Source organism: Callorhinchus milii, unplaced genomic scaffold, assembly GCF_018977255.1.
Source record: "Callorhinchus milii isolate IMCB2004 unplaced genomic scaffold, IMCB_Cmil_1.0 Scaffold1, whole genome shotgun sequence".
Classification (NCBI taxonomy): domain Eukaryota; kingdom Metazoa; phylum Chordata; class Chondrichthyes; order Chimaeriformes; family Callorhinchidae; genus Callorhinchus; species Callorhinchus milii.
Genome location: NW_024704742.1, coordinates 118841268 through 118854876, shown reverse-complemented (window position 1 = coordinate 118854876; position 13609 = coordinate 118841268). Strand labels below are relative to the sequence as shown.

At 42.9% G+C, this 13609-nt stretch overlaps 1 protein-coding gene across 1 annotated transcript in view; it reads right to left on the bottom strand.

The window, feature by feature from the left end:
* LOC103177771 (thrombospondin-4) overlaps positions 1-13400 on the bottom strand; it is a 53959-nt gene extending 40559 nt beyond the window's left edge. The window contains exons 1-3 of the mRNA XM_007892090.2: positions 13299-13400; positions 10086-10292; positions 3211-3458 (exon numbers count right to left, since the gene is read on the bottom strand). Of these exons, the coding sequence (XP_007890281.1) occupies positions 3211-3458; positions 10086-10292; positions 13299-13380 (537 nt within the window). The 5' untranslated portion in view covers positions 13381-13400. The remainder of the gene's footprint in view (positions 1-3210; positions 3459-10085; positions 10293-13298) is intronic.
* Positions 13401-13609: the final 209 nt, after the last annotated feature.

Sequence of the window (13609 nt, the reverse complement as noted above, 5' to 3'; positions counted from 1 at the left end):
AGTGTCGAAATATCGGAGATGAAGGTGGGAGAGGTTTTAGGGGGCCGGTAGAGGAGGAGGATTTTAAGTGAGAGGAAGGAGGGGTGGGAGAGGGTGAGGTGCTCAAAAGAGGGGAAAGAGCCAGAGGAGTAGGGGGATAGGGCAAGTGGTGTCCTTGAGATAAGGGCAACACCACCGCCACGGCGGTTGGGGCGAGGGATGTGGTGGGAGGTGTAGCCGGGTGGTGTGGCCTCTGTGAGGGGGAAGGTGTCGCCTGGGGTGAGCCAGGTTTCTGTTAAGGCCATGATGTCAATGCTCTCATCAAGGATGAGATCGTTGATGACCAGGGCCTTGTTACAGAGGGAGTGGACGTTTTGTAGTCCGATGTGGATGGAGCGGTTGACAGAAGCGTGTGTGCGGGGGGAGGGGGGTCCAGGTTGTGAGGCAGGGGTGGGGGAAATGCGGATAAGGGAGGAGAGGGTGGCTCCCCGGGTCTGTGTCCAGGGTGGCTGGCGAGTGTGGTGGGGAATGGGGCAGTCAGTGTGGCTGCTGCTGGACAGCCAACGCCGAGTGCCACGGTGAGCCCGGCGGAGGATTCCCAGGCTGGAACAGAGGGAGGTTGTAGGAGGGTCAAGTGGGGATAGAAGGCGAGAGGGACAGAGAAAGAGGAGGACAGAGCGGGAGAGATGCAGAGAGGGGAGGGTTTGGGGATAGAGAGGAGGGGGGAGGGAGGGAGAGGGTGAGGGGGCTCGGGTCAAAGCGGCAGCCATAGTGCGCACGCGGGGACCAGGAGCGAGCGGTCAGGTTGATGGCATTATCCCGTAGGCTGGGGCTGGGGCAGCCAACCCAACAGGACCATGGTGGGCTCTGAGCGCTGGGGGTGGGGGGGCGCAGGGTTTTTTTTTGTTGTTGTTGTTGTTGCGTGCGCACACTCCTGAGCGGTTCCACCGCTCCGCCCCACCTGTTCCCTCTCAGCCCCACACCCCCTAGCTGCACTCCCTGCCTCGTCGAGCTTAAGTACCTGGGTAGGTAGGCCCAGGCTCCTCCCCGCGCTGTCCTGCCGCCGCCCCCCGTGTGAGTTATGTAGTTTGGGACACGACATGTGAAGTTACTGCCAGGATGGTGGAAGGTGAACTAGATGGATCTTGGTCTTCTTTCGCCTAACAAATTCTTATGTTTTTATGTTCTAATATGTTCAGGAGTAGTATTAGAAATAAAATGGAAAAACTGGAAACCCTGTAAATCTTAACCCAAACAGAATCCTGGACATCCACAGAAGATCAATCAAGATTTGAGACAAAAAGGACTAACATTTCGGGCAGGCAGAACATAGTATTGATACTAATGGACCATCTGCCTGTTCAGATGAACAGATCTCATGAAAGATCTCATGGGGCTACTTGAAAAGTGAAGGAAGTTTCTCCCAATGTCCTGGCCAAGAAGCCTCCAGTTGAAATTGGTAATTCCCTTCATGGCTGTTTGTGGGACACTGCCATGGGCAAATTAGCTGTGGCATTCATCTCCAAATACACAGTCAACATTTTACAATTTTACCAGCACCGCCTTCTACCACCTCCAACGCATCGCCCGTATCCGCCAATACCTCTCCCCAAAAGCCGCTGAAACCCTGGTCCATGCCTTGGGTGGACTACTCCAACGCCCTCCTGACCGGTCTCCCATCCACTACCATCCGTAAAATCCAAATCATTCAAAACTCTGCCGCCCGCATTCTCACCTGCACAAAACTCTGCTCCCCAATTACCCCAGTCCTTGCCAGACTGCACTGGCTGCCTATCCCAGAGAGGATCGATTTCAAGATCCTCACCCTTCTATTCAAGTCCCTGCACTCCTCTGCACCCTCCTACCTCTCTGACCTCCTCTCTCCTCAAAACAGTACCCGTTGCCTTCGTTCCTCTGGGTCTGGCCTCCTCCTCGTCCCCCGAGTCCTCCGCTCCACCCTCGGCGGTCGTGCCTTCAGCCGCTATGCCCCAAGGCTCTGGAACTGCCTTCCTCATTTCTTTCGTCTCACTCCCTCCCTTCCTATTTTCAGGTCTCTGCTGAAGACCTTTCTTTTCGACCGGAGCTTTGGTCATCTTCCTCCCCCTCTCTCTGTAATCCGTTACTGTAAAATGCTCTGAGACGCCGTCCGGCGTGGAGGGCACTATATAAATCCAAGTTGTTGTTGTTGTTGTTGTACAATTAAATCCTGTGAAGCTCTCTGAGACATTGGAATGACATGATAAAATGCTATATCAAATGCAAGGATTAAGATTATTATTATCTTCATCATCATATTATTGGCTTTTTCCAAAAATGTTTCAGAGAATTATTTGGGCTATAATCTTTCATTGGCAACCTTCTGATGAAGGTCTATTGCCCCAAATAATGGCCTATCTGTTGTTTTCAGGTGACAATTGACTTATTGTTTCCAGAGTTTCTGTTTTTGTTACACTGTTATTTTATGGTACTCCAAAGCACAGTTAATTCTAATGATCCTGCAGCGATCCCAGAAAATGTAATCTTTCACTGAGAATATCATCTCGTATCAAATGAATGGACCAGATGTTGGCCACAGTCAGTGGGGGAGGAGCTGCTGTTGATGCCAAGAGGAAACAGCTTCCACAGGTGGTAATAAAAAATCACAGTTAATATTTAACATTTCATATAATGCTGACATGTATATTATGGAAATGTGAGAGGTAAAAATGATTACACTGAAAATATTTTTATTTCAAGCTTCAAATGGCCTGAGTTTCACTTTTGTAGATTATGATGTTCCCTGAACCCACCAGCGATACATTACTTACACCATTTCTGTTATTCTCATTTTCACACATCCTTTACCACAGATGTGAAATTTATTGGGATGCATAAAAGGAAAATAGATAGATACTTGGCAAATGTACTGAGGGGAATTAGCAGCAATTTTCAAATGCCGCCACCCACATAATTTTGTGCAGCCACAGTGAGCCCACAACCCCAACAAAATTGTTTGAGAACCACTGAATTAGTGAAATTAGATTAAAATATCTGCCTTGATCTAATAAAACAGCAAGGCTGGTTCAACAATGTAGATAGCTTAATCCTGTTCGTATGTTCCCTTTTGAATTATTACCAGCTTGTTCAAAAATGTATTGAAATGAAAATGATCACCTCCTCCACCCACCCACCCCACACCCCCTCCCAAATAAGTGAAAGCTGCTCAAATTAAATAAGAGTTTGTATACGTGCCTGTGCTCGTCTCTGGATTGTTCGGATTTCAATGGAGTTTGCAGTCTGTGGCATGTTTGTGAATAACGGTGGCAAATTGCGAGCAGAGCTAACTTGTGTGCAGTCCACATAGAGCTCAGCTGCGATCGGTCCATGCTGCAGGCCCTTTATCTGTAGTAGAACGGCATGGCGCTTCCCGTCAGCCAGCTGGACATTGCTGAAGGTGGTCACGTGCAGTCTACCATCATTCTTTAAGTAACGAAGACTGGCTGTAAATAAAAGAACATTAACATTCAAAAGAACATAAGCACCCAATACAAATAATATAGCAGAAGGAACATAGTAGGTCTTGATTTGCATGAAGAAATAACTTGCAGTTTGACAGCACCAATTCTGATGATTCTACGTCATGATATTTCATAGTTCACCCATAACATATGTCATTGGAGCAACTGTATCAATTAAGATGGTTTGAGAAGAGACCGAGAATGACAAGTTTCCACTGGAAGGAACATAATTAATAACAACAACTTGCATCAATATAGCGCCTTTCACACAAGGTAGCATCCCAGAGGGCATAATGAAACCATAATTAATGAAACCAATGGTATCTCCCATGGGCAACAAATGTTTGGACTAAAATTCTGGTGTAATGCCTTTGCCAATGTCAGGGGCTGTTGGGATTGCTCCATCACAATCATACATCACCAAAGGGGCTACTCGAAACATCGGAATTTCAATCTAATCTAAATTATTTTGTATTGAAACTCTATCGTTGGGAGTAGTTAGTCTATACTAAGAGTATGACACTCCAATGCAATGCTTGAGAGACACTGTCAGAAAGGCTATCCTTTGAATGAGATGTTAAACAGAGGTCCCATCTGAACCTTTTCAGTTGCACTATTCAAAAAGAGAAGGAGAAGGGGATTGTGACAACAATCCCAACAATAAAGTTGGTCATTCACTACATTGGCTGTTTGAGGGATGTTGCTCTGTGCAAATTGATTGTCACGTTCGCCCACAAATATCGTCACTACATTTTACAGTAAATCCTTCAAAATTCTTTGAAATGTTTCAATGACAGAATAACAACAAGATTCCATTTATAGAGCGCCTTTCACGTCGGGAGGATGTCCCAAGGCGCTGTACAGTTGGATCAGGACCCGAGCAGGGGGGAAATGGTCAGGGGGAGGGAAGGGAGGGGGTGAGGAGGGGGTAGAGAGTTGAGAGGGGAGCTGAAGGCACGGTCAAAGAGAAAAGTCTTGAGACCGGCCTTGAAAGAGGAAAGGGAGGAAGCAAGGCGAAGGCACTGGGGCTAGAGTTCCAGAGCCTAGGTGTTGAGAGGCTGAAGGCCCGACCACCGATGGTAGGGCGGTTGGGGCGGGGGATGTGGAGCAGACCAGAGCCAGAGGAACGGAGGGTACGGGCAGGTAGGTAGGGGGATAGTAGGTCAGAGAGGTAGGAGGGAGCAAGGCTGTGAATGGCCTTGTAGGTGAGGATGAGGATCTTGAATTCGATCCTCTGGGGGATGGGGAGCCAGTGGAGGTGAGCGAGGGTGGGAGTGATGTGGTCCCGAAGCCTGGTGCGGGACAGTACACGAGCTGCAGAGTTCTGAATGACCTGCAGCTTGTGGAGGGAGGTGCCGGGAAGGCCGACGAGGAGAGAGTTCCCATAGTCCAGCCTTGAGGTGATAAAGGCGTGGACCAGAGTTTCAGCAGCGTGAGGGGTGAGGTAGTGCCGTAGTCTGGCGATGTTTCGGAGGTGATGGAAGGTGGTGCCAGTTGTGGCGCAGATATGAGGGAGAGACAGCTCAGGGTCGAACAGAACACCAAGGTTCCTGACTGACTTTGAGAGGTGGAGAGTGCAGCCTTGGATGCTGATGCTGTCAGCGCCTGAGGTGCGGAGGCGCTGACGTGAGCCAATCAGGAGGGCCTCAGTTTTGCGCACATTGAGCTGAAGAAAGTTGTCTCTCGTCCAGGACTCGATGTCAGACAGGCAGCTGTCAGGACATCGGTAGTCGTAGAGTTGAAGGTAGAGGAGGAAAGGTAGAGTTGGGTGTCATCCGCATACATGTGGAAGTTAACCCTATGTCTGCGGATGATGTCACCGAGGGGGAGCACATAGAGGGTGAAGAGGAGGGGACCGAGGACAGAGCCCTGAGGGATACCGCACGAGACAGTGCGGGGGCCGGAGGAAAAGCCGTTTGTGGAAACAAAATGAAGACGGTGGGAGAGGTACGACCTAAACCACTCAAGGACAGGGCCTTGAAGGTTGAGGTGGGAGGACAAGCGGTGGAGGAGGATAGCGTGGTTGACCGTATCGAATGCTGCCGATAGGTCGAGGAGAACGAGGAGGCAGAGGGAGCCCTGGTTGCAGATGGTCAGGATGTCATTGGTGACCTTGACCAGGGCAGTTTCTGTGCTATGGGCAGCACGGAAACCCGACTGAAGGGGTTCGAATAATGAATGGGTGGAGAGGAAAGAGCGGAGCTGGGAGGCGACAACTCTTTCAAGGACCTTGGACAGGAAGGGGAGGTTGGAGAAGGCACTATATCAAATTCAAAGGTTATTATTAGAAATTAAAGAATGTTTTCATTAATTTTAATCACTGGTTCTGTTTTTCCAATTAAAAGCCAATATCGTATTTTTTTTAGTACATGATATTCTCCTAGGTTCTATTAAATGAATCATTGAATAATAAATTGCAAAGGACAATTGTGTTCACACTTGTGACTAAAAATTGGAAACCTCCTATACTTACGGCATTTTGGATTTTCAGGAATACCGGCTGGAGGGAAATGAGGGCTATGGGGTGAGAGCGGGGGAGTGGGATTGAATTATATAGCACTTTTCAAAGAGCCGCCACAGACACGATGGTCCGAATGGCCTCTTTCTGTGCTGTATAATTCTATTATAATTCTATGATATTCTTTTCAACCTTGATGGTATCCCGTGGCTCCTCACAAGCTTTCTTAATAAAAAAAATTGTGCTGTGTTCATATAACAGCATCCGTGCTAGTGCCAGTCCTGCTATCAGCAGTAACTAACACATCCACAGGAACCAGTGCATCAATGTTAGGTTTGACAACTTGTTACTCTGAGATTCCATTGAGGTTCTGGCTGCTATAATTTGAACAGTTTGAGCAGGACAATTGAGGAATGCGAAGAGGAGTAAAACTGTTCGGTAACAATATGTAACAGGAGGCTGAGGAGAGGAATGGCTCCAAAAGATGGGAAGAAATAAAATGTCACCTCTATTTCTTCACTTTAGACGGTTATCCAAGTGAAGGGCACTATATAAATGCAAGTTGTTGTTGTTGTATCTATTATAAGAAGCTGATTTAAATGGGCCTGGTATTCAAATCTTACACTACTTGACAACATGTTACACAATTGTGGCAAAGTGTTTAACAAGCAGCAGCCCAGACTTTATAACTGAATGAAAGACAACTAATAGGGCCTTCACTACCCCAAAACACAAGGGCTAAATTTATGATAATTTGTATGGATAATCTCAGACCTATCAGATCATGTTGTCCCGTCATGGAAGGGATGGAAGAAAGATTAGATTTTCTTATGAAACCAAGAGAACCAATAATAATCCTTACATTTAGTATATCACCTTTCACATCGGAAGAACATGTCAAAGCACTTCACAGGATATACTATAAAGTGTAATGATGTGTGTTTTTGTGAATGAACATTGATACTACCAGTGCTGGGGGTGTTATAATGGCATTGGTGTGTGTGACATTATAAAGATAAAAATAATCCTTGAATTTGATATAGCAGCTTAACATGTCTTTGAGACGTCTCAAAGCACTTCACAGAATATACTGTAAAGTGATTTGACTGTATATTTTGTGGGCAAAACGGAGCAACCAATTGTGCACAGCAGTGTCCCACAAACAGTCGTGGATTGAAGTGACCAATTCATTATTATTATTTTTTTGAAGGAATTATTACCCCCAGAAAAGTGATCCACCAATCGACTAGCAACCGGGTCCCTACTTACTGCTAGGTAAATAGAGGCGTGTGGAGTAAGGAAACTTGCCTAAGGTTTTGCCCTGCCCAGGAATCGAACCTAGATCCTCTCGATTGCAAGTCAAATGCTCTAACCACTGAGCTACAGGAAGATGTAATGAAAAGATTGCTATTTTTAGAGATTGGCATATGATATTGGCATATGTGGATTGGCAAAGGTGGGAGCCTGTAGCTTAGTGATTAGAGCACTCACCTCACAAGCGAGAGGATCTGGGTTCAATTCCCAGCACGGCAAAACACTGGGCAAGTTTCTTTACTCTACATGCCTCGATTTACCTAGCAGTAAGTAGGAATCTGGTTGTTAGTCGATTGGTGGATCACTTTTCCGGGGATAATAATTAAAAAAACTAATAATAATAAATTGGTCACTTCAATCCATGACTGTTTGTGGGACACCGCTGTGTGCAACTGGCTGCCCTATTTTGGCCACAAGATATACAGTCAAATAGCTTTACAGTTTACTCTGTGAACCACTTTGAGACGTCTTGAAAATGTGATAAAACGCTATATCAAATGCAAGGATTATTATTATTCTTTCAATACCCTCATACATGCCTTCATTACTTCCAGGCTCGATTATGCCAACTCCCTGCTTGACGGCCTTCCCAATTCTTCCCTCAACAAGCTGCAGATCATCCAAAACTCTGCAGCTCATGCCCTCTCCTGCACCAGGCTCCATAACCCCATCAAACCCACCCTCGCCCAGCTCCACTGGCTCCCCGTCCCTCAGAGGATTGAGTTGAAAGTCCTTGTCATCACTTTCAAGGCCCTTGATGGTCTTACCCCACCTACCTCTCTGATCTGCTGATTCCTTATCAACCTGTCTGCTCCCTCCGTTCAGCAGGCTCCAGCCTGCTCCATCTCCATATTATTATTATTATTATTATTATTATCTCCCCCGCCCAGCCTACCCTACCATCGGCAGTTGGGCCTTCAGCCTCTCTGCCCCCACCCTTTGGAACTCCATCCCACATTCTCTTTGCCTCCCTCCCTCCCTTGCTTCCTTCAAGGCACACCTCAAGACTCTCCTCTTCGACCGTGCTTTCGGTCACCCTCCTACCCTCTCTGCCCTCCACCCTCCCTGATCCCAACACCCCTCTCCCCGCTCGGGTCCTAATCTCTAACTGTTCAGCATCTTGGGACATACTCCCGCCGTGAAAGGCGCTTTACAAATGTAATTTTGTATTGTATTATATTGTTATGATAGACTACCTTCCTTTACTATGGTTGAATATTGATACTTAGTTGTATTCATATGTAAATGAATAATATTGTATGGCCTGCTCAGATGAAGAGTTAATAAATTAACATTTGCTCTGATAATGATTGGTGTAATTAATACAATAACAACAACTTGCATTATATTGCGCCCTTCACGAGGGGTAGCGTCTCAGAGTGCTTCAAGTTATATAGTACTTTATGTACCAAAATGAGAATCATTGTTTCACACAAGTGACAGGACAGTAAACTAAAATGAATGTGCCATTTTTTAATCAAACACGTGAATTTATGTGATGCAGGCTATATAATAAGAATCCTTGTATTTGACTTAGCACTTTACTACAATGTCGAAACATTTCAAAATGTCTCACAAGATTTATTGTAAAGTGTAGTGACTGTCCGCAGGCAAACATGGCAGCCAATTTGCACACACCAGTGATTAATTTTATCTTTGGGATTGTCGAATTGACATCAGATAAAATCACTTCTCTTTTCGAATAGTTTCTTGGGATTTTTAACATACCCTGAACAGGCAAATGGGACCTCTCTTTAACATTTCATCTGAAGGACAACACCTCTGACTATGCTGTCCACCCCTGGTACTGCATTGGAGAGTTAGCCTACATTAGAAATCTCAAAGTCCCAAAATAGGGCTTGAAACCACAACCTTCTGACTCAGTGGCAAGAGTGCTACCCACTGAGCCAAGTTGACATCTGCATGTTCAGAGCTAACTGTTCAGAGCTAACTGTTCAGAGCTAACAAATCAATCGATTGTTATACTGTCAGAAGATTTATTGCTTAAAAATTGTTGAGAATACATTCAACTATTAATAACGACACATTCAAAACCTGTCAAAATTAGTAACAAATGTGTAACTTCTTTACCTAGAAGTGTCTAGGCAGTAGGAGTGAATAGAATAGTTCTCTAAAATTCTGTGGTCCAACAAAAATTCTGGACTTGGATTGCTTCCCTAAATTGGTTGGATTTCATGGGTTCTTATTCACCTGCCAGATGAAGCACATGCAACATTGAGACATTGCACCTCAGGGAAATGGAGGAAAAGCAAGAGTATCCAGTTCACACTACTTAAATTCTGTTTGCAGGACACCCTTTAACTGACTGTGGCTGTGGAGAAGTCCACACCCAGACTGGTCAACCCTCTCAGCTGGAGAGGGATCTATTGAGATGAACTACTTGCACTACTTTAAAATAAATGACAAAAAATGCAATAAACACTTTTTTAGTATACAAAAATGTTAGCCCCAAAATTCCACTCAGTGTTGATAATTGTTGCATTTTGCATTAGATATAACCCTTTAACGTCAGTTAAAGCACTTCACAGTGAAGTGCAATTGACTGTTTTTTGTAGGTGAACCTTTAAGACTATTTTGCCTTAAAATTCATGATGGTGAAAATTGTGGAAAATTCAAAATAAATTTGGAAACAATTCAGCCAATTTAGGACAGTTCTTAAAGAAAATGGATTCCAAATTAAAACTGAGTTTAATTTTTTTTTACACAATTCTGTTTCATCTTAAATTTTAAGATAAAAACTGCCTTGATGGCTAAGACTAGGTGAAATTTTGGGACCAGTTAAGCATCCAACAGGTTGAATAAAAATACAATCTTACCTCTATTCATTCGACCCAATACTGAAAATTCAAAGTATTTAACATTGCCCCTGGTAGAATAAAGTCCGAAGATCGTGGTAAGAATTTTGGGTTGTAATTTAAATGTTGTTAAAATAAAGACCTCATTTACTGCTGGTGTATTAGTGAGAGCTTGTTGCAGCAGATCTACATAGGCTCTGTGTTCTGTTGTAGATAGGAGATTTAGAACTGAAAAAGAATAAAAAAATTACATTAAAAATCCATTACATTACAAAATTATCTATTACAACAACAACTTGCATTTATATAGTGCGTTTCATGCAAGTGGTGTCTTGGAGCACTTAACAGGCGTGTGGGTTTGAACCCAAGCTAGAAAGAGAGAGGTGACAGAAGGAGAAAGTCTTCAGGTGTGATATGGGGATGGGCAAAGAAGGGGCAAAACAGAGGTTAAGGTAGGGTGCTGCAGACCATTCGCTCCATAATAATAATCCATGCATTTGTTAGTGACTGAAAGAAAATTGGCAAATTTATATTTAATCTTACATAAGAACATAAAATGCATAGAATGAAAAAGACCCGTCAAGCTGCTTCCTACACAAACAATACAAAACAATACAGACTATATTGGCTGTTCCTGCACAGTAGCAAGCAAATCCCAGCATTCTCGTCCTAGTCCAAGTTGAAGAGAAACATTTAGCTGTAAGAATGATTACAATTGTCAATTGTATTTTATTCACAAGGGTCTATTTTCCGTCAGAAATTGGGAGAAAATGAGAGGTAATGATTTTAACACAAATAATGGGGAAATTTGGTGTAAATCAGAATTTATTGTAGAATACAAGAACCCCTGAAACTGGGACAATTTCACGGACTTAAAAAAAATTGTTAATTTGAATTTTAGCATTTCAATTCAGGTAAAAACATTTTTTTACCAATTAACTTTCAATGAACAAAGACAGGTATTTATCACCCCACCTTACCTCTGCGACCTACTCAACCCCTATCAATCTGATCGGTCTCTCCACTCAATGGGTATGATCCCCATAACACCATTGGCAATTAGGCTTTCAGTATGTCTGCCCCCACTCTCTGGAACTCCATCCTGGAGTCTCTTCGACTCATCCCTTCACTCGCCTCCTCCAAGGTTCACCTCAAGATCTTGCTCTTTGACTGCACTTTCAGACACCTTTCCTTCCTCTGCCCTACCCCCCTCCCAATCCCATCTTTGGCGCAAATCCTGGACTGTTCAGGGCCTGGGACATCCTCCTGATGTTTAGTATTGAGAATTTGAAGCAATACATTTTGGGACAAAAAATAATTATGACCTAAATGATAATGCCGAGGTACAGGATTAGAACCCAAAACCTTCTGACTTAAAGCCAAGAATGCTAGCAACTGAACCAACCCGATACAGGGAGTAATGAAATGGGGAAAGGAGATGAAAAGTGTGCAAGACAACATATTTGAAGATTGAGAGAAAGAAGACGGGAAAGTCTGAAGGACCAATGATCAAAGTAGAATTTGAACAACAAAGAAAAGGTTGCAACAAAGAAAGGGGACGAACGCCTGTACAAACACAGACTTTTAGAGAATTACGAGTTGCTGGGGGAAAAAAAAATTGTTTGGAATGAAAGAGGAAACCAAGGTTCTTGAAGACTACTTTAGGAAGCAATGTGGGAATGCCATTTGAGATCAAAGGAGAAAGTGCAGCCAAGAATGAAAACCTACAAGAATGAAATCATTGAAGCCAGAAGATGTGAACTATTGCTTGCCAGAAGACATGACTGTCCCTGTAAACTTAAAACGAATGACATTGTTTAAAAGCCATTTTAAATTTGAACAACATAACATTTTGAAAAGTTTGTCGAGAAACTATTGTAAGAAATACATTTGAATACAGTACTATATCATATATCAGGCTATATTAAACTACTATATTAAACTAATCATGGCCAATTATGGGTAACCACAATGCAATATCTAATTTGCGGATTTGATGAAGAGAAACAAAAATATATTTCCTGACTTTATTACCAGGACCCCAACATTTCGATTTTGTTCTCGTTGTGTGCTGTAAGACACTGTTGGAAGTAAATGCCTAAAAAAGTAGCCTTGCATTGTAACCAGTTGGCAAATCAATTAGATGGAAAACATATACCATCCATTCTCCATACTGAGTTCTAATAGGCATTCAATCTAGTTATGAGCTGTTTCATTATGAGATGTTTAACATGTTTACATCAATATGCAAACAACAATAAAATGCATATTGACATCAAAATGAATTTGTTACTAAAAACAAGACACTTACTACATGATAGTTCTCCTACATAAACAAACACTCACAACATAATTCGGCCAATTTAACGTTTCTTATAATAGGACAAGTCTAATAGTTTGTCTGTCGCGAGGTTGGTTATATGGAGTGTCACAGAACATCCTCAGCACACAAATCTGACTTGCACCAAACAGGTTGGTTCATTTTAAACTACAGTATATGGCCTCTAGTTCAGAGGGCTCTGATGCAAAATATATAATGAATCCATCCCACGATGGACCAAGGTACAGCACTACTTTTACACACCTTTTGATAGGCAATAAGAAATCAAATTAATATGTTGCATTTAACACACGTTAATCACAGTAAATCTGACCAGAAACACAAGGCAATACAGACTGATGCTGCAAGACTACATTTTAATGGTAAGTTTAAAATTTAAAAACGTTTTTGCAAAGGTGGGAATTCAGCTAGTTCTCCGTTTTGTTTTACATTAAATGTGCAAGGCGTTTATTTCAGTTTGGAAAGAAAGATTTATGTTTCGCAGATGAAAACGAATTCAATGCAATGATTCTGCGAAGTTGACTTGTCATTTAATCACACTTTATGTGTGAGTTAATGGATCTTTTTGATCAGTTCACTTCTTCAGATGGCGAGAGGTTGAAACTCGAATTATTTAATTTAAATGTGACATTTTTAACATAACGTATTAAGTAAGAATGTGTTTCTTTAACGCATGTTTACATTGCTGCCATTTGTCATGCAAACTACATCTGCATTAAAGAGTGTTACTTTAAGACATTTAATGCAAATGAAGTTACAGCAACATAAAGCAATGTATTTAAGTAACACACTTTTAATGCATTAAATGCAAGAAAGAAGAAGGCAAAACAATTTGAAACAAATAAAATGATTTCTGCTGTCCCAGCGCCTCACTGGAGCAGCAGAAATTTTACCTTGAAGTTGAGAATCGTTTGAAACACTTGGAGTTGCCTCAATGAGAAGTCGGAAAAGAAATATAGCAACTTTCCACTTCATGTCTTCTGGAATTGAATATATAGATATATATATATATCTATATATTCGAAAATATAGGTTCTAAAACAGTTGCAATCTGAGATCCGAGGGTAGGTGTGAGGAGGAGAGCTGGAGAGGAGGTTAAAGCGAGCACTGACACACACTGAGATGCAGTTACTGATGTTCCTCCCTGTGCGGTACAAGTGACTGGAGGTTCTCATTGACTTTCCTTTTATGTCCCTCACACACT